This window comes from Marmota flaviventris, chromosome 11 (genome assembly GCF_047511675.1).
Source record: "Marmota flaviventris isolate mMarFla1 chromosome 11, mMarFla1.hap1, whole genome shotgun sequence".
NCBI lineage: Eukaryota > Metazoa > Chordata > Mammalia > Rodentia > Sciuridae > Marmota > Marmota flaviventris.
Genome location: NC_092508.1, coordinates 89,087,985 through 89,108,179, shown reverse-complemented (window position 1 = coordinate 89,108,179; position 20,195 = coordinate 89,087,985). Strand labels below are relative to the sequence as shown.

At 34.1% G+C, this 20,195-nt stretch overlaps 1 protein-coding gene across 1 annotated transcript in view; it reads right to left on the bottom strand.

Moving 5' to 3' along the window:
* The window catches only part of Lrp1b (LDL receptor related protein 1B), a 1,514,976-nt gene that overhangs the window by 138,770 nt on the left and 1,356,011 nt on the right, over positions 1-20,195 (bottom strand). The window contains exons 67-68 of the mRNA XM_071619306.1: positions 12,251-12,367; positions 5,560-5,666 (exon numbers count right to left, since the gene is read on the bottom strand). Coding sequence (XP_071475407.1) covers positions 5,560-5,666; positions 12,251-12,367 — 224 coding nt within the window. The remainder of the gene's footprint in view (positions 1-5,559; positions 5,667-12,250; positions 12,368-20,195) is intronic.

Here is a 20,195-nt window from a genome sequence, read left to right as displayed (position 1 = left end):
GAAGATTTTGGGGGAAATAGTAGGGTAAACATTATTTCTAAGCAACTATATCCAGTTTGCTGGGGCTATGGGTGATGTTGTGGATAGAATGTGAAACAAATCATAATCCTAATGCAAATCTGATCTGTTTTTCATTGGCAAGATTCTAGCATTCTTTTCCCCTTCTCATTATTTAATTTCTTCTAGACCAGTCCTTTTACAACTTAGCTAGTGTTCATAAATCTCCTCTTCACTTCCGACACTTGTTGTTAAAGAACTGTGAAATGAGCTGTCACAATTGTCATTTCTGCTGGCCTGCGCCCAGGCTTTATTTGGAAGTCAAACAAGACAGCAGAATTACCTTTGGGATCCTTTGATGCTTTATATGAGATAAATGAAAGATCCACCAGAAATTCACCATCTCAAAGTCTAAAACATTGGTCAAAATGGGTGCTCCAATGAAGTATCTTCCTTGATGGTATTTTTCTCTTGTACAGCAATATCTATTTTTGTCAAACTATATTTGCCTGACCCTTCTACAAATGGTGCAATATGCTCACAGCTTGTAGAAATCCACAGTGTGAACAGTGTTAAATTATGACTATTTCTATTCAGTTTCACCCCCATATAAGGAAGAAGAGTTGACTTCCTAGATTTCATTTATTTACTTTTTACTGATGGCAGTTTCATTAGACCACCTGGTATAATATCAATTTTATTCTTCCTTTTTTCCCCATATAATGAAGGTTTACCATTTGCAAGAGACTTTCTTAGATAACAATAAAAAAAATCAAGATTTACTCCTTGCAGTTGATAAACACATAGTATGGTATGAAAGACCAACAGCTAATTCACAATTGTAGCAAAAGTGTATTAATTGCCAAGATAAATGAATATGGAGCATTTAGAAAGGGCTTTACAAAGGAAGCTTCCAGAGTTGGAACTACCTAAGTAGTTTTTAATGGGTAAAGGTAGTTTGAAATGTGGAATGTCTGAAGGCTAAGCCAGCTTATGTGACTGATATGAAAGTCACTAGAGAAATAACCCTTGAACTTCCCATGAGAAAAGACTTCATACACTTTTTTCACCACTCAGTTTATGTCTAGGACATATAAGCACACAATAAAAACTACTGAATGAATATACGGAGTAGCATATCTAGAAAACATATATAAATGAATATTAAGTAAAATATTTCTTACTTCTTTTTAATTTAAATTTATTTTATTTTTAAGTGATGCACAGAAACACAAAAATTGTATATATACATGGAGTACCATGTGATGTTTCAATATGCATGCATGTAATATAATGTTCAAAATAGAGTAATATCTGTCTCAAGTATTAATCATTTCTTCATAGTGAAAACTTTCAAAATACTTTCTTTTAGTTTTTTGAAATGTATAGTTCATTCTTATTATCTTTAGTCATCCTACTATGCAATAGCACATCCAAAATTACTCTATCATGTAATGGCAACTTTTAACAATCTTTCCTGTCCCCCTTCATCTTTATTTTCTCCAGCTTCTGGTAACCACCATTCTCTCCTCAACTTCTGTGAGATTAACTCTTTTAGATATCATATATCAGTGAGATCATGCAGCACTTGTTTTTCTATGACTGATGTATTTCACTTGACCTAATGATTCTCAGATCTATTCATGCTTAATGTCACAAATGCAAGATTTCATTATATTTTATGGCTGCATGGTATTCCATTGTGTTTATGTACCATATTTTCTCTATCTATCCATTGAAGTTGTTGGATACTTCAATTATTTTACTTTCTTGGCTTTTGTGAATAATGTTGTAATGAACATAGGGGTGCAGATGTCTCTTAACATACAGATTTTATTTCCTATGGATATATACCCAGTAGTGGGATTACTGGGTCATAGAGTAGATATATTCTTAACTTTTTGAGGAACTTTTATACTGTTTTTCAACACAACTGTACTACTTTACATTCCCACCAAATGTGTGCAAGGAATCCCTTTTCTCCCCATCTTTGTTAGCACCTTTGTTTTTGAATATTTTAATAATAGTTATTTTACTAGGTCAGGTGATAGTTCATTATGGTTTCAATTTGCATTTCCCTGATGATTAATGATGCAAAGCATTTTTTTAAACACTGGTTGCCTATTTATAGGACTTCTTTTGAGAAATGTCTACTGAGGGCTATTGTAGATTTTTAAATTAGGTTTCTTAGGTTTTTTGCTTCTGCTTTTGCTTTTCAGATGTATAATTTGCAACTGTTTTCTTCATTTTCTAAGTTGTACCTTCACTCTACTAATTATTTCTGTTTGCTTTGCAGAAATATTTTAATTTGAAATAATCTCATTTGTCTAATTTTGCTCATTTTCTGTGATATTGGGGTCTTGTTCCAAAACATATTTGCTCCTTCCAGTGTTTTGATGCCTTTTCACTATGTTTTTTATACTTTCATTATTTTGAGTTTTATATTTAAATCTTTTATCCTTTTGGTGAGAGACTGGGGTTTAGTTCCATTCTTCTTCACATGGATATCAAATTTGCTTCAGACCACTTGTAGAAAAACCTGTCCTTTCTGCAATGTGGGTTGTGAGCACCTTTGTCTGTCAAAATCAGTTGGTTGAAGATATGTGGGTTTGCTTCCAGTTTTTCTGTCCTGTTCCATTGTTCTATGTTGTTTGTTTTATACCACCCATATCATGCTGTTTTGATTATCATACCTTTGAAGTATATTTTGAAGTCAGATAGAGTAATGCCCCCAAACATTTTTATTGCTCAAGATAGCTTTGGCTATTCAGGGACTTTATGTTTCCATATACATTTTAGGATTGTGTTTATATTTATGTGAATAATGTCAGTGGTATTTTTGTAAAGATTGCATTGAAACTGTAGATTCAATTGTGCTTCAATCTGTCACAGTCATTTGCCATTCTGATACTAAAATTATCCCTTTTGTCAGTGGTTGTCACTTTAAGTTTATCCCTGCATATATTAAACATCACAAGTCTTGCATCCTAAGACCCTAAGATGAGCTGCTCAGTTTCCTTTCTCAGACCTAGAATTAGACATTTCTCATAGGATCCTTATTTCCTTTAGTTGGAAATGGTTTTTATAAGTCACTCTGTAAGTACTAGGAATAATCTTTTCTGCTTCATTGTCAAATGTTCAGTACCAGAAGCAGGAATTATATATTTCAAGAAAGAGAAAGATAATCAAAATCACATTCTGATAGTTATAAATTAAATATTACAGGATTTTAATTTAATATTTATTTCTACATTTGTATTCCATTTTACTCTAAAATTCTGAGTGCTAGTGGTGTTAATATAATTAAACATTTGAATGACCCTATATAACTTGCAAATTAGCAAAATATTATTACTAGCAAGTGTATAGATGCAGTTTAAGATGCTTTGACATTTCTTTTTGTACTTGCAGTATATTATGTTAGTGCAGAGACCAACTATTATAACTTTAAGTCACTTATAAAAAAGCTTCTCAGCATATGCCAGAGAGATATAAACTTGATGTGAAATTAGGCTGATCCAACTTTTATTTTTTTATTGTTGTGACTGTATAATAACAAGGTAATTATACTATGAGTTCACATTTATACAAAAATTTATCTTCAAAAATCTCTCAACTTTTGTTCTCAATATAAGCTTCTCTTGCATTCAATCATGCTTTCTCTCCATTTTCTCAATCCTCCTTTTTGTTTGTTTGCTTGCTTTATTGTCTGATTTTTGTCAAAGCAACCTGTACTCTAGACTTGAGAAATTTCTTCCTATACTGTTAGCCACTTCATTTCACATGAACTATAATAAATGATTGTAAATACAGTCAAAACTCAATTTTAAAGAGTTAATTTGATTCCCTTGCAGCATTATCATAAAAATGCCTGAGAATATGGATATATATTTTGCTATAAAAAAGAAAAACTACATCCACCAACTAACTTATGCTTTGAGAGAAATGCCATTAGTAAAGATGATTACTTTGACTTGAATAAAATTTTAAGAAAGGTTCAAATTAAAATAAGATTTTCATTTTGTTAGTGTGCCTTGTATCACTACTAACATACAGGATGAAATCATAAGCCTTAAGCAATAAATCTTCATCACTTGATGTTTCACAGATTACACAAGCTGGTGAAACATATTTAAAACAAAACAAATGTCTATGACATGAATTAGTTTACATTAAATATGGTTTACTGACTTGGGAATGTTGATATCATTTTTGAACGAGTAATTGCTAAGCAAGTATGTGGGGAGTCAGGTAGTCAGTATAAAAATGTCTTGCTCCACTGTGGATTTTTTAAAAAAAATTATTTTGATTTCTGTGCTGTGGATAGTCTACAAGTAGAAGCAGTATTTTTCACCTTCTCAAGCCCTTTGCAACATTGAGGATTAGGTTTTTTGGCCTTCGTGTAAAAATGTAATTATATTGTTTCCAAAATCTACAATTCTAATGTGATTAGGGCAATTTTCCCATAATGGTGAGAGAAAGATTTGCCCCAATCCTATTAAGAATGGCTAAGGACTGAGAAAGAAAGTGTTTACATGGGTCTTATAAACTTTAGGGATGCAATATTCCCCAAAGAGAAAGAAAATCAGTGGACGTTTGGGGGAGTTGGACCTGAAATGCAGAAGCCTCTGGAGTTGCATGGGGGATCCTCCCCAGTCTCCATTCAATGAGGCAACCTTTATGAGGGGCTTGTATGTATGTTTGCCAACCAGAGTGGCAGAGCTCTAGGGACTCATTGTATTGTAGGAGATACAGGGTCCACTGAGGATTTAAAACCTCATTTTGTCCTTGGACTTGACTGTGCAAGCCCTGTGTTGCTGATAACCAAGTAAACAGAGAAAATCCATAAAATTCACTTTTACTGGATTTCTCCTTGAAAATGGAAAGAGAAGACTTGGAGATTTGGGGATTTGATTGAGAAAAAAAATGTAACCATATATTGTTTATTACTTTTTAAAATATTATGGAATAATTATCTGAAATATAAGCATAAAAATGTTAACACAATAAAGTTTGTGGAATTATACAGAGAAATTCTAAACTTTTACCTAAAGCTATATATACACATAGGCTTTATTATAAATGGATTGTGATTCACTACCTCAGCAAAGCTCAACTTGTGGTTTCATAAAATTGATGATCCACACCAAAGCCTGTAAGACTGTATCTACTGAAAAAAGGGACCTGGGAGAAGAAAGTGTTTAAAATGCATAAAATATTAGACTTGACTATAAATACTTCAGGAAGTGTATGAACAACTTCACAGATGGCAAGGGCATCAGCTACAGGGAATAGGGTTTCCAAACATCCTATTCCCAATGCAGCCATTCACCAGTTGAGGTAAAACAGACTATAAAATTAACTGTCAATAGCAACACAAGAATTATTCCTGTGCAGGTGTGTGCAGCACAGCACATGGATTAATACTTATCTCAGTGTGTCAGAAGCAAAGCACATTTCAGAGTGGTCCTAGGTCCCACTTATCAGACTGAATAATTGTAATTCTAAATGTGGTTTTAAACTACTGCTTTCTTTTCTGTTTGAGTTTGTAGGGATGCTTACCTCATCAGAGCCATCTGCACAGTCAAAATCTCCATCACACCAGAACCTTGAAGAAACACAGTCCCCATTGGTACAGAGAAAATCTTTCAAGGTACAGGTCTGTGGCTCTGGGGACAGAAAAATAGCACAGGGTTTTTCTATTACATGCAACTGCATTCTAAAATTTATATGACATTCAACATGAGGAAGCATTAAAGAATGAAAAGGAGGTTAGCCAAGCAGAACAAATAAATTGTTTAGGAAAAATTCTCACGAAGCATCTATAATACATAATATAATTATTTTTCAAATTTATTTGTAAATTCATAAATATAAAGTGGCTTTACAGAAATAAATTGACAACAACAACAACAAATAGAAGACAAATAACCCGCTGCTTAAAAGACAAAAGTCTGCATGTTGTCCTACTGTAGCAATGATATTTTTCCAGTTAACATTGAAAGTCATTTAATGTATGCAAGAGTCTATTTTTTGACTTGTTGCACCTATCAATCTATTTGTTAAATGGGAAGAAAATCTAGTTTTTGTTTCTTCACTATTTATTTTGTATCCTGGTGATTTTTAATCATTCAAAATTGTCACCAGAAAATCCAGAGGTCATGAGACGAGAAAGGTACATGAGAATATTATTGGACATGGTAAGGGTAAAGAGGTCCAAAGGAAACTGTTTTCTTTGAAAAATGCCTAAATGTTTATACATTTGTTTACTTTTGCCCTGTATCATTTACCTGTCAATATAAATGATTTGCTAGTCATTCATTCACTTAAACTTTACCATATTCCATACAGAACATAAGCTAAATACTATGAAGTACTGCTTGGCTTAATTCCTATGTGGAATATTCTTCCTCTGGAACTGAGATAAGATTTCAGAAATTGTTTCTACATGATTGACATGACCATTGGACATAATCTCTTGTTAGACTGATATACAGCATGATGAAAGACGACCCCTTCTAGTTTTCTCTATTAATTGTATTTACAGTTATGTCACACACAATAATATCCAGGTGAGGGAGGAATAAAAAGCAGTTATTAGATTTAAGAAACACTCAAATGAAGACTAATCTTCTGAATAAATACTGTGAACAATTCAGTCTGCATTCGACTATTGCTGTATATAATTTACTTAGTTTCTAACTAAAAGGTAGCATCATCATTGTTTGGTACCATTGAAGGCTCCTACATTTTTATGTTGAAAAAGCCCTTTGAGAACATTTGAAGAACTGTGGGCAATGTAATATGTTTCAGAGAGCAATTTGTTCTGCTCTGGGACTTTGTTTTAAAATGTGATCTTCAGGCTAGGAATAAAATGAGATGTCATTCAGTATAAAGGAGAAAAGCTACTAAATAGGTGAATCTCAAATGTCTCTACACTCCTTTGTTTAGTGAACATGACAACACACATTTCCCTTTTTAGTTTTTGTATTGTACTCATGTATATCCCATTTTAACCTTAAAAATAACTTTATTCATACTAATACCACTAATTAGCACAATACTAATAATTATACAATTAGTATAGTACTACAGGCTAATAATAATTCTATTACACTAAAATAACTAATACTATTGTATTAGTACAATAACTACTAATTACTTATTTCTTGTTGGGCCCCAGGCAAGGTTATTGCCAAGTACTTAAATTAATACACCAATGACTCATGCTAACAACTCTGTAGGCATGTGCTATTGCTGTGCCCTTCTTAGATGAGTAAATTGAGGCACAGAGAAGACAAGAAATGTTCTGAAATCACCCAGCATGAGGAAGAGCTAGTATTGATCTTGAATCAAAACACCTGGACACCACAGCCTGTGCTTTTTACTACTAGATTATACTGTTGTCTCTCATAAAACTGAGGAAGTAATATGTGCTCATGTGTAACAGAGAAAGCCATGACAATCTGAGTTACTTATCTAAGATGTGTACTAGCAATGCCTATTTTACTTAATAATAATGAGAAAGCTCTTGTGCTCTTATCATCATTCTACACTGAAGTCATTTCCCCTTCAGATAAGTGCAATTTAATTTTTAGGAAAAAGAAATGAGAATGAAACGTGAAATTTATTTAACAATGAAAAATAATAACCCAAAACATTTTCATTAAAGGAACAAAGAGTGAGTACATTTAAAACATATCGTACTGAAATGCTTAAAAAGATCTAAAGAAACATTTGGTTTCCTTGGTTTGAGGGTTATCTCAATGGGATTCTTTCTCCAATGTTCTAATTTTGAATAGTGAAAGATAACTCTGTTCATCATGTGTTCAATGGCAATGATTTCACAAGCTCTGACATATGTTACTATATGGAGGGTTGCAAGTTGTTGATGTGAGATTACAAAAAGTTAGGTAGCCAGTTTTTAGTGGCATTTGCCACTAAATACTTCCACAGAGAATTTGTTCTATAGAGACTTTTTCCAAACATTATCAATTATTCTATTATATGACAGATATGAACAGGGCGTGTAATTTGCTGGGAAAAGATATTTCAGTGCAAATGGAACTTCTGCATACTTCTATCATGCTTTACAAATGATCAACAAACCTACATATGAATAATAATCATGAATTACTATACTTTTACATGCACAAATGCCATCAAAGAATAAGGTAGCTAATCAATTTCCAACTCTCATCTACATACTTACATTTTTTTAACACTAAATAGCTAAATATGTAAATCTTTCATAACGAAATGTAACTTAGAAGGTCCTGGATAATTCTTTCCTCTTATTCCTTATATTACCTTTGATCTTTTCCAGATTTAAAAAGAAAACATTTTCCAGTTTTGGCATAATAGTGAACACTTTTCTTGCACCACTACCAACAACAACAACAAAAAGATAACTACCTGAAAACTAACCCAACTGGAAAAACAAAAACAAACAAACAAAAAAAAAACAACAATAACAAAAAAAAAAAAACTACAATGTGACTTTTTCCTTGGTATTTCTCAAATGGTGTTCCCATACTAATTTTTTCTGCTATCACCTGGAAACCTAGACTAAGAGTGGATGGAGAAACCCACAGTGAACAATTAACACAATTAACCAAAGTCTCCATAAACCTCATCTAGACAGCAGATTAACATCTAAGAAGCTTCTGCAGGGCCTACTCTTATGATTTGGAAGATCAATCTCATTTCTATAATAAGACTGAAAAATAGGAGCATCATATGGTCTGAGCACTTCCTTCAATATTGATGGCAGCAATGATATACAAACTCGGTACTGAAAAGATGTGGAAACCATCTTGCACAAAACTGAAAAAAAAAAAAAAAAAAACTGAAGTTGCGGTACTAAAGTGACTTTTAAAGCCATAGAGTTAGCCACAGACCAGTGAGATATTTGGAGTCAGATTTTCCACTGCCTAGATTATCATAAACCATTAATGATAAATTCAAAAATAATATGAATAGGGTATAAACAACTAAGAACAATTTTTAGAATATATTTAGTATAACTGACATCCTATACAAATAATACTCTGATATAAATTCAGTGTGAAAGTACTAGAATTTCAAATAAGGCAGAAGCAGCTTGTCACCATATAAACCTTAATCTAGTTGATCAAATTACTTGATATTTTAAAATCCATAAGACTTCTTAGTGTGGATATAAACCAATTTATTTTGCACATCAATTACTTAGAAAGCACACCTGCCATATATTATATTTTTGTTGATAAAAATCAAATAGATGGTGAAATTTCTCAGGCATTTCTAAATATTTGAAACAGATTACAAAATAACCCCACTGAAAATGAAATTTTCTTGTTTCTAAGAGCAGAAATCATTGTAGAAGCAAAGTGTCCCTGCTGAACACTTAACCAAGGAAATGATCAGCAGATGATGATGAAATGACAATGGACTAATTATCCCATGTAAATATAAAAATGTAGAAAGCATATTACATTTAAAATATATCTGGTAATTAATTGCTCCACTACCATTTGAATTCTTGCCATGACTATGACAGGAATGTTTCTAACACAATTTGGAAAGAAAATCCATTAAATCAGATTCATAAACAAAGAAGTAGAAAAGTGACTTTAAAAATGTCGCTGTTGCTTTTTAAATATAAGGTTGAATTATTATCTCTGCTTCTTAGCAATAGCTAACAATTACTGACAAATGTAGCCCAACGTGCATTAAACTAGCCAATAATATTTAGAAAATATGATAAAAAGCAAGGTTCATATATACATGAAATTTTGCATTATAAAATATATATCAATATATATCTATATTTATATATCTATATTTAGACAGTGTGGAGTGTGTGTATACATTAATAGTTGCTTTAATAGATAAGAAATAATTTGGGAATATGTTGACTATCTACACACACACACACACACACACACACACACACACAGATGATTGAATCCACAGTTGCCTTACCACTGAGTTACATCCCAAGTCTTCTTTATTATTTTTTTAATTTTGATACAGTGTCTCACTAAGTTGCCAAGACTGGCATAGAGCTTGCCATCCTTCTGTCAGGCTCCTGAAGACCTGAGACCAGCTGTTTATGGCATTTTAATATAACAACAGTATTTATTCTAAGCCTGACCTCTATACTACTCTTTTCTTGGTGATTATCCATTCTTCATACAGCTTTTGCCTGTGTAGAATTGCTGACATTTTCAATGTTTACATCTTCCTTCTAATTTGTTGTAGTCAACTCAGGAAAGCATCTTCAAACATAAAAACTTCAAAAGCATCTCAATTATCTATATCTAAAGAGTCTTCCTCATATCATGTTAACATGATAATATGCTCTGATACTTGTCTTAATATGCTCTGTCATCCACTCTTCTAGGTCACTCTATAACATAATTCATATCTGTTCACTATCTTCTTTCCTCTTCAACTTCATCAATATTATTTGACTTAGGCAAAAGGTTCAGAATACTTAGATACTAAGACCCACATAATTGGGTATTTCATATTGCAGTACTTGATACTACAGCCACTTCCCTTGCTTATTTTAAGGGCTGTGTGGTTTCAATGATTTATCCCTGTTGCCACGGTAATAAGAGAGAGTCAATGTTCTTTCTCCTTGCTTTCCTGTGCAAAAACTCACTTTTAGATATTAACACAATGACACTCAGCCACTTAAGAAACCCCAGCCACTCAAAGGCAGACTATCCCAACTTCTTTTTTCTTTATTTGGTATAGCAGCATCTTTCATGCAATTTCAACTATTTCCTTGAATAAAGTTCTACAGGCATAAGCTTTCAATGATTCACTCCTTCCCACCCTCTGTTGTTCTCAATATCTTTCAAAGGGCTTTTGTTTTCAAGTATCTATAGATAATAAACACTAAACATAGTAGATCTAAGCTAAATAGGTATATATATATATATATATATATATATATATATATATATATATATATATATATATGCCCTATATACATTTTATCCTTCTATCACTATCACCCTCACCCAACTGAATTTTCATCCAAATCACTGGGCAGATCTGAAAACATGTATATAATTTTTTTTTTCTTTTAATTGGTGACCAAAGGAATCTGAAGCACCCTAATGACTCGCTGCAATATTGTCTGCCTCTCTAAAGACTATGGTTGGGAGGTATCTGTGTGAAGAGGGAATGATAAAAATTCCCATATTTAGAGTAGTCTGTTATTGAAATGATGTAGATATTCCACACTTGATGTACTTGATTCTCAAACATAGGTCAGATTAAACTTTGAAAGCTATTTAAGACACTATTTTATAGTTTGCAAGCTATATATTCAAGTGGTTTATTAAGACTTTCACTTTCCTAATTACATGCCTTAATATATAATGTTTTCCTATGTAGATTTACTCCTCTGCCTCCTGGGAAATGAGTGGCCTTAGTCCAATGAGATATCTGGAAGAACAGACGTTGCTAGTATTAATATACATCATATCTTTTATGGTAGTATCAAAATATAAATATTCAATACATGGAATTTAATTATTATCTTATTTTAAATGCGGCTGCAGTGCTTTTTTTAAACAGCAGAATATAAAAGTGCTGATAAGAAATATACTCAGAAACATATTAACATATTAATGCTAGAATACAGAGCCATTGTTACAATTTTATATAGTACTATGTTTTTTTTCAGGAAAATGTTGAATAATTATTGTTTTTAAATTTATTACATAAAAATGCAGGAGGAAGATGATAATAGTGTTATTCCATTTTCAGAGATAAGCATCCTAAATAAATATGATGTTCACCACTCCAGAGAGAATAAATGATAATTCACTGAAAGATGCTCTTGGGTGAATCTGTACTATAAAAGGATTTGAGACTGAAATGAAATGAGTACCATCCGTTAAAGAATGAGATGTTTTGTACCGTCTCCCCATCATTCAGCTCATTGTATGAACTTGCACCAAGGGCTTCCTTCATTGCATACTAATGGGTTGCATTAAACCTCATGATACTTTCATACCAATTCTGAGGATTGGAAGAAAATAACTCCCAGGATGAACATTTCAATAATTCTACCCTTTGAGATTCAGGTCAATTTAGTCTGAATATTTTTGTCCAAATGTGAATATATGTATAAAAATGTGAGCTGCAGGACAGCTAGGTTCAAATTTTACCTTATCTGAAATAAAAACTGCCATCTTGCTTATTGAATGAGCTGTCAAACTTGCAATGTTATTAGGCAGAAGTTACTTACTGCAGTTTTCTTCGTCAGAATTATCACTGCAGTCATTCTGGCTATCACACCGCCAGTGATCTGGAATACAGTTGTTGTTTTTACACTGGAATTCATGAGGTCCACAAGTCTTTTTATCTGTAATGGAAAGAACCAAAGTTTGCATCACTGATTTCCATAAAGACATCCCTCAAAATATCCTGACTGCCATGCCGAATCCATGGCATATAACATTTCCTAAGACTTTAGTTCCATTCTACAATGAGAAACATTGCTGGGGAAAGTGAAAGCAAGAACTGAGAAAAATTCATCTTTTTGCCTTTTGTCTGTTTTTATGTTGTTATTGGTCAAGTTTTCATCACAGGCTGATTATACAACAATGGATTAGAACTGCCAAGCAAAGTCAACACAAATCAGGCAAAAAAATAAAGGTCAAAATTATCCCAAATTATCCTTTTAGGATACTCCATTTCTGCTATGAATTAACAAAACATATATTATTAATCAAACTCTGAGAATGCCATCTTATCTTTCTTCCCAAAGAGCTCTTGCTCATGTTTTACTTATGGATAGTTATTTCTATTAAATCCTGACCACTATCCACTCAGAAACTCATATATTAATACAGATTGAACAATATTTAGGATGAGAAGTATTGAACATTTCAATTATTTTTTCAGATTTTATAGTATTTGCATACACATAATGAAATATCTTTGGAATATGACCCAAGTATAATTGCACAATTAATTTATGCTACATATGCACATTATACACGTAGCCCAAATCTAATTTTATACAATATTTCTAGTATGCTTATGTTTTCACTGAGACACATCACATGGGGCCAGGTGTGAAATTTTCCACTTATATCATCATTGGTATAAGGAATAAAGACATTATGAATTCAGTAGCATAAAAAATAATAAAATTATAAATTTCATTGCAAAATTCAGTACACATTTCACTTTATTTTACTTGGATCAACTTCTTCTCAGTCATATTAGAGGTGAACATTTAAAGTGCTCAGATTAGTAAAAAAAAATGAACAATAGGAGAAGGTAAGTTATTTGGTAGTAGTTATTATTCTCTGCTTCAAAATGCATCTTATAGAATTCAAAATCAAATAAAATAACAAAATAAAAGTTTTTTAGGCATGATTATGAAAATAAAATAGTGAGGATTTAGCTCAGGTCTTGGTTAAGTATTTTAAGAAACATAATCATATTCCTTTCCCATAATATCATTAAAAAGTTTTATTACATTCATTTAAACAAAGAGGCTAAATAAGTATCAGAAAGTTTAATTTATCTAATTTTACAAAAGTGTTAAATGTTAAAAAAACAAATTCATAAGCAGTTTCTGATCCAGTTAACATTTTACTAAAGAAATTCTGATGATAGACTTCAAATAAATTTTTCTACTATATAAAAACAAAACAAATAAACAAAGTATTGCTTGTAATTTACCTTCTTTGCTTTTTTCCTGTCTGCTTGCTAATAATTCCTCAGAACTATGCTGCAGGGTATTCTGTGTTTTGATATATTATATGGTCTGTGTTTTATCTAACTTTACATTTAAACATTGGCACAAAATCTACCAAAATTCTGTACATCTTAGTAAAAAAAAGAAAAAAGAGATGTTTCAAAAACTGGGAAAATATAGAATTTGGTTTTGAATTTTGGCATTTAAAACTAGTAAAGCAAAAAAAAAAAAAAAGAAGAAGAAGAAAGAAAAAAAAAGAACAGTAGTAAAAAAAAAGAAAAAGAAAAAAGAGATGTTTCAAAAACTGGGAAAATATAGAATTTGGTTTTGAATTTTGGCATTTGAAACTAGTAAAGCAAAAAAAAAGAAGAAGAAGAAGAAGAAAGAAAGAAAAAGAAAAAAAGAACAGAAAATGTGTTTTTTTTAATATTTATTTTTTTAGAAGTAGTTGGACACAATACCTTTATTTATTTATTTATCTATCTATTTATTTATTTATTTATTTATTTTTATGTGGTGCTGAGGATTGAACCAGAGCCTTGCACGTGCTAGACGAGTGCTCTACCACTGAGCCACAATCCCAGCCCCCAGAAAATACGTTTAAGTATTATTTTTGTTTATTTCTTATCACATGTTGCTTATGTTATTTTAGATAGTTTTCAGAATGTAAGAAAGATCCTAGTGAATAGACAATGTGATGTCATAATACAGCTTCAGTCCCAAGCAAAGAAATCCCCCGTGACTGCAAAAGATTACACACTGTTATTTAGTATGAACTTAATAGATGGTTTTCAGGATTTTTGAAATATTTCTTTTACTTTTTTATGGGGAAATATAAATATAATACGTTGTATTTGAAAGAGATATGCACATATTTCTTAAAAAGATTACAAGTTAGAGTTTGTAGATAAAATTTCCGCTTGAGACATGGAGAAACAATGTTGAGGGAGATTAATTGCCTGATGTAAGTCTATGCAGATTTTGTTTCCAAGTTATCTAACTTTTCATTAATGACATTACATGTAAAACTTACAAACTATATAGCCTTATTTTGCATTTCAAATATCCATTGAAAATGTACACACACACACACATATATATATATATGTATATATACATATATATGTGTATATATATATATATATATATATATATATATATACACATAAATATACAACATATACAAATAAGGTTTAAATTAGATGATTTCAAAATGTTATACATTAAAATAACCTGTGAAACTTTGAAAAAATATTTTACCCAGGCCACATTCCAGATCAAGGAAATGACACTCTCTGGGTGGGAACCAGACATCAGTTTATATTAAATCTAGTCTAGTGATTCCAATGAGCAGTGAAGATTGAAAATCACTGGGCCAAAAAACTGATTGTGAAATAGAACATATATTTCTACACTATAGTACTCTAGAGTAATTGTTCTTAAATGCTCACAATATGTAGTTTTTTTTAATATTAATTCATGTTGTTGAATAGCATTAGAAAAATGTACTATTCTATTTCTTATCCTTATAAATAGGAAGAAAATAAATAAAGTATTGTAAAACTTGCTGTCTTTTTTTTTTATTTTTTATTGTTGGTTGTTCAAAACATTACAAATTTCTTGACATATCATATTCCACACTTTGATTCAAGTGGGTTATGAACTCCCACCTTCACCCCATACACAGATTGCAGAATCACATCAGTTACACATCCATTGATTTACATATTGCCATACTAGTGTCTGTTGTGCTCCGCTGCCTTTCCCATCCTCCACCATCCCCCCTCCCCACCTCTCCCCTCCCCTCCCCTCCTCTCTCTCTACCCCGTCCACTGTATAACCCTGAGGGTCTCCTTCCATTTCCATGCAATTTCCCTTCTCTCTCCCTTTCCCTCCCCCCTCTCATCCCTGTTAAATGTTAATCTTCTTCTCCTGCTCTTCGTCCCTACTCTGATCTTAGTTACTCTCCTTATATCAAAGAAGACATTTGGCATTTGTTTTTTAGGGATTGGCTAGCTTCACTTAGCATAATCTGCTCTAATGCCATCCATTTCCCTGCAAATTCTATGATTTTGTCATTTTTTAATGCAGAGTAATACTCCATTGTGTATAAATGCCACATTTTTTTTATCCATTCGTCTATTGAAGGGCATCTAGGTTGGTTCCACAGCCTTGCTATTGTGAATTGTGCTGCTATGAACATCCATGTAGCAGTGTCCCTGTAGCATGCTCTTTTTAGGTCTTTAGGGAATAGACCAAGAAGGGGAATAGCTGGGTCAAATGGTGGCTCCATTCCCAGCTTTCCAAGAAATCTCCATACTGCTTTCCAAATTGGCTGCACCAATCTGCAGTCCCACCAGCAATGTACAAGTGTACCCTTTTCCCCACATCCTCGCCAGCACTTGTTGTTGTTTGACTTCATAATGGCTGCCAATCTTACTGGAGTGAGATGGTATCTTAGGGTGGTTTTGATTTGCATTTCTCTGACAGCTAGAGATGTTGAGCATTTTTTCATGTACTTGTTGATTGACTGTATGTCCTCCTCTGAGAAGTGTCTGTTCAGGTCCTTGGCCCATTTATTGATTGGGTTGTTTGTTCTCTTATTGTCTAATTTTTTGAGTTCTTTGTATACTCTGGATATTAGGGCTCTATCTGAAGTGTGAGGAGTAAAGATTTGTTCCCAGGGTGTAGGCTCCCTATTTACCTCTCTTATTGTTTCTTTTGCTGAGAAAAAACTTTTTAGTTTGAGTAAGTCCCATTTGTTGATTCTAGTTATTAACTTTTGTGCTATGGGTGTCCTATTGAGGAATTTGGAGCCCGACCCCACCGAATGTAGATCGTAGCCAACTTTTTCTTCTATCAGACAGCGTGTCTCTGATTTGATATCAAGCTCCTTGATCCATTTTGAATTAACTTTTGTGCATGGCGAGAGAAAGGGATTCAGTTTCATTTTGTTGCATATGGATTTCCAGTTTTCCCAGCACCATTTGTTGAAGATGCTATCCTTCCTCCATTGCATGCTTTTAGCCCCTTTATCAAATATAAGATAGTTGTAGTTTTGTGGATTGGTTTCTGTGTCCTCTATTCTGTACCATTGGTCCACCCACCTGTTTTGGTACCAGTACCATGCTGTTTTTGTTACTATTGCTCTGTAGTATAGTTTGAAGTCTGGTATCGCTATACCGCCTGATTCACACTTCCTGCTTAGCATTGTTTTTGCTATTCTGGGTCTTTTATTTTTCCATATGAATTTCATGATTGCTTTCTCTACTTCTACAAGAAATGCCGTTGGGATTTTGATTGGCATTGCATTAAACCTATAGAGAACTTTTGGTAATATCGCCATTTTGATGATGTTAGTTCTGCCTATCCATGAACAGGGTATATTTTTCCATCTTCTAAGATCTTCTTCTATTTCTCTCTTTAGGGTTCTGTAGTTTTCATTGTATAAGTCTTTCACCTCTTTTGTTAGGATGATTCCCAAGTATTTTATTTTTTTTGAAGATATTGTGAATGGAGTGGTTGTCCTCATTTCCATTTCAGAGGATTTGTCACTGATATACAGGAATGCCTTTGGTTTGTGCGTGTTGATTTTAAAGCCCAGGACCGGATGGGTATACAGCAGAATTTTACAAAACCTTTAAAGAAGAACTAATACCAATACTTTTCAAGCTACTTCAGGAAATAGAAAAAGAGGAAGAACTTCCAAATTCATTCTACGAGGCCAACATCACCCTGATACCTAAACCAGACAAAGACACTTCAAAGAAAGAAAACTACAGACCAATATCTCTAATGAACCTAGATGCAAAAATCCTCAATAAAATTCTGGCGAATCGGATACAAAAACATATCAAAAAAATTGTGCACCATGATCAAGTAGGATTCATCCCTGGGATGCAAGGCTGGTTCAATATACGGAAATCAATAAATGTTATTCACCACATCAATAGACTTAAAAATAAGAACCATATGATCATCTCGATAGATGCGGAAAAAGCATTTGACAAAGTACAGCATCCCTTTATGTTCAAAACTCTAGAAAAACTAGGGATAACAGGAACATACCTCAATATTGTAAAAGCAATCTATGCTAAGCCTCAGGCTAGCATCATTCTGAATGGAGAAAAACTGAAGGCATTCCCTCTAAAATCTGGAACAAGACAGGGATGCCCTCTCTCTCCACTTCTGTTCAACATAGTTCTCGAAACACTGGCCAGAGCAATTAGACAGACGAAAGAAATTAAAGGCATAAAAATAGGAAAAGAAGAACTTAAATTATCACTATTTGCAGATGATATGATTCTATACCTAGCAGACCCAAAAGACTCTACAAAGAAACTATTAGAGCTAATAAATGAATTCAGCAAAACTTGCTGTCTTGAATGTTTTCACATGAATTGCCGCTACTGGTACAAATCTGATACCCCTAGATAGGTGGCATGAAGGTCCTTCAATGTAGACAACTAGCTGTATGTAGTATTACATATATATTGTAGTATTACTGGTGTTTGAATAGGCATTGGGTATTTTTGAGAAGAGAAGGAAAAAAATCCAGTGATAATGATGTCTCTGAGAACAAGAACTGTAGAAGTGCTCTGGGAGACTGTGGAGGCGAGAAATTTAAGATTTTCTCTCTATCCTAGTCATGTGGACCATCTCCCAGCAATATTCCTCATTCAGGGAGGCGGCTTCTCCAAAGAGTCTGCATCAGCAAACCCCACAGTTACAGACAGCCATGGGCCCTGAATCCTGTGCCCTGGTACCCAATAAAAACAGGAGTAGAAAGATGGTGGAGTGGAGGGAGAAAGCATTGCTGGGCAGCTCCTCAACATCAGTCCTACAAAGGGAGAGGATCCCTTCTCTGAGAGGTGAGTAGTTAAGGGAATACACTGAAACTTAAACTCTTAAAAAAAAAAACTAATACACAAAGCTTTAGTTACCTAAGCATCTGAAATAAAAAGTAAGCAAAGTGCTTGCTTGAGTATGCCAATGTGGCCTTCCCTGGTGGTTGCAAGAGTAGCACAGACAAACAAGGCATGATAGTCAGAGAGGAGGAGGGGGAGGAGGAGGGAGATGAAGGAGTTGAGAGAGGAGGAAGAGGACTGACTTGGAGAAATCTGAGAGTTGTAGGGGTAAACTGACTTTAATGGACTCAGAGCCAGTGGGGGAGATGGATTGGTGCAAACAAATCCAGAATTGGCTTCCATTCCCACAGGAAAACACCCCCAGGCAATGGAACCTACTGCTGGACTCCTCAGGAAATTGGAAAAATAGCTACACTCCACTATGCAGGAGAGAAAGCTGCCTCAGTGCTCCATATCCCCATTAGACCCACCAGGCACCACCACCACATCTTCTCACAAGGAGAACTGCCGAAGCACTCTAGTGACTCCCCTGACCCCCAGTGACTACACCCCCACCTCAGAGGGAGGGGGACCATACCACCCTGGCCTCAGAGCTCCTCAAGAGTATAGGGATTGCTGCTCTGTCACAAACCATCCATGGGCTGTGTGGACTATGCTGTGCATAGTGGCCTAATAAGGGAATAAGTCTGACATTGGGAACCTCCTGTGGCACCCCCCGCAGGTATTGATCACCTGATGCAGGTATACTTCCCCCTCAAGCTCTGCCAGAGATTCCACCCAGCACCTGGAACTGGTGTGACCTGCCAAGATGTCAATCAACCTGCTGACTGCAAGATAGCTGGAAGCAAGACTCTGCCCTTGAAACCTTATCTCTGCCTTTGATGTCCCCTGATATAAATAAAGCAAGCCTGGGCTCCATTTTGTCAGAGTATAGAAGCTCCATCCATCTGATCAGCTTGACCGTCCTGACCCTACTTTTGAAACTACTTTCTGTGTAAAAAATCATTTTATTTTTCTTCGCTTTTATTTTTCAGCCAGCCCATTCCACCAAGGGGAACCCCATTTCCATCACTTGCGTGAAACTCGGGGAGACTGCTCTTTACAACCCACCTCAGCAGAGCTTCTCTGGGCAAAGGGAACCAACAGCCACTTTGGCCTCAGAGCTCCTCAGGGGAAAGGGGACTGGCTTGTCCATCAGCAGAGTGGCCTTAGAACACCTCAGAAAAGAGCAATCTGAACACTCTAAGCAGTCAATCAGGACACCTTTGCATTCCCTGAATGAAAAGAAGTTGCTGTACTTGCTTGAAGCAACAACCAGCAGAGATTAGACCGTAGAATGAGATCCCCTGCAATCAGCTTAAAAATAAAAAAGCCCAAGAAAGCCCCTAAACCAAAGAAACTGAAATAGTCATAAAAATTTTTAACATTGACCATTCAGTCTCAAGACCCCAAGGGAGAAATTCTACATTCCTGTAGTTGCTACATGGTCCACAGGAACATCTATTCTACAATGCAAATACCTGATACTTCATACTCATAAAGGTGAAGCCAAAACTGGTGGACAGTTTATCTCTATGTCCCACACCAGATTTTACCAGAGACCCTAGAGATCC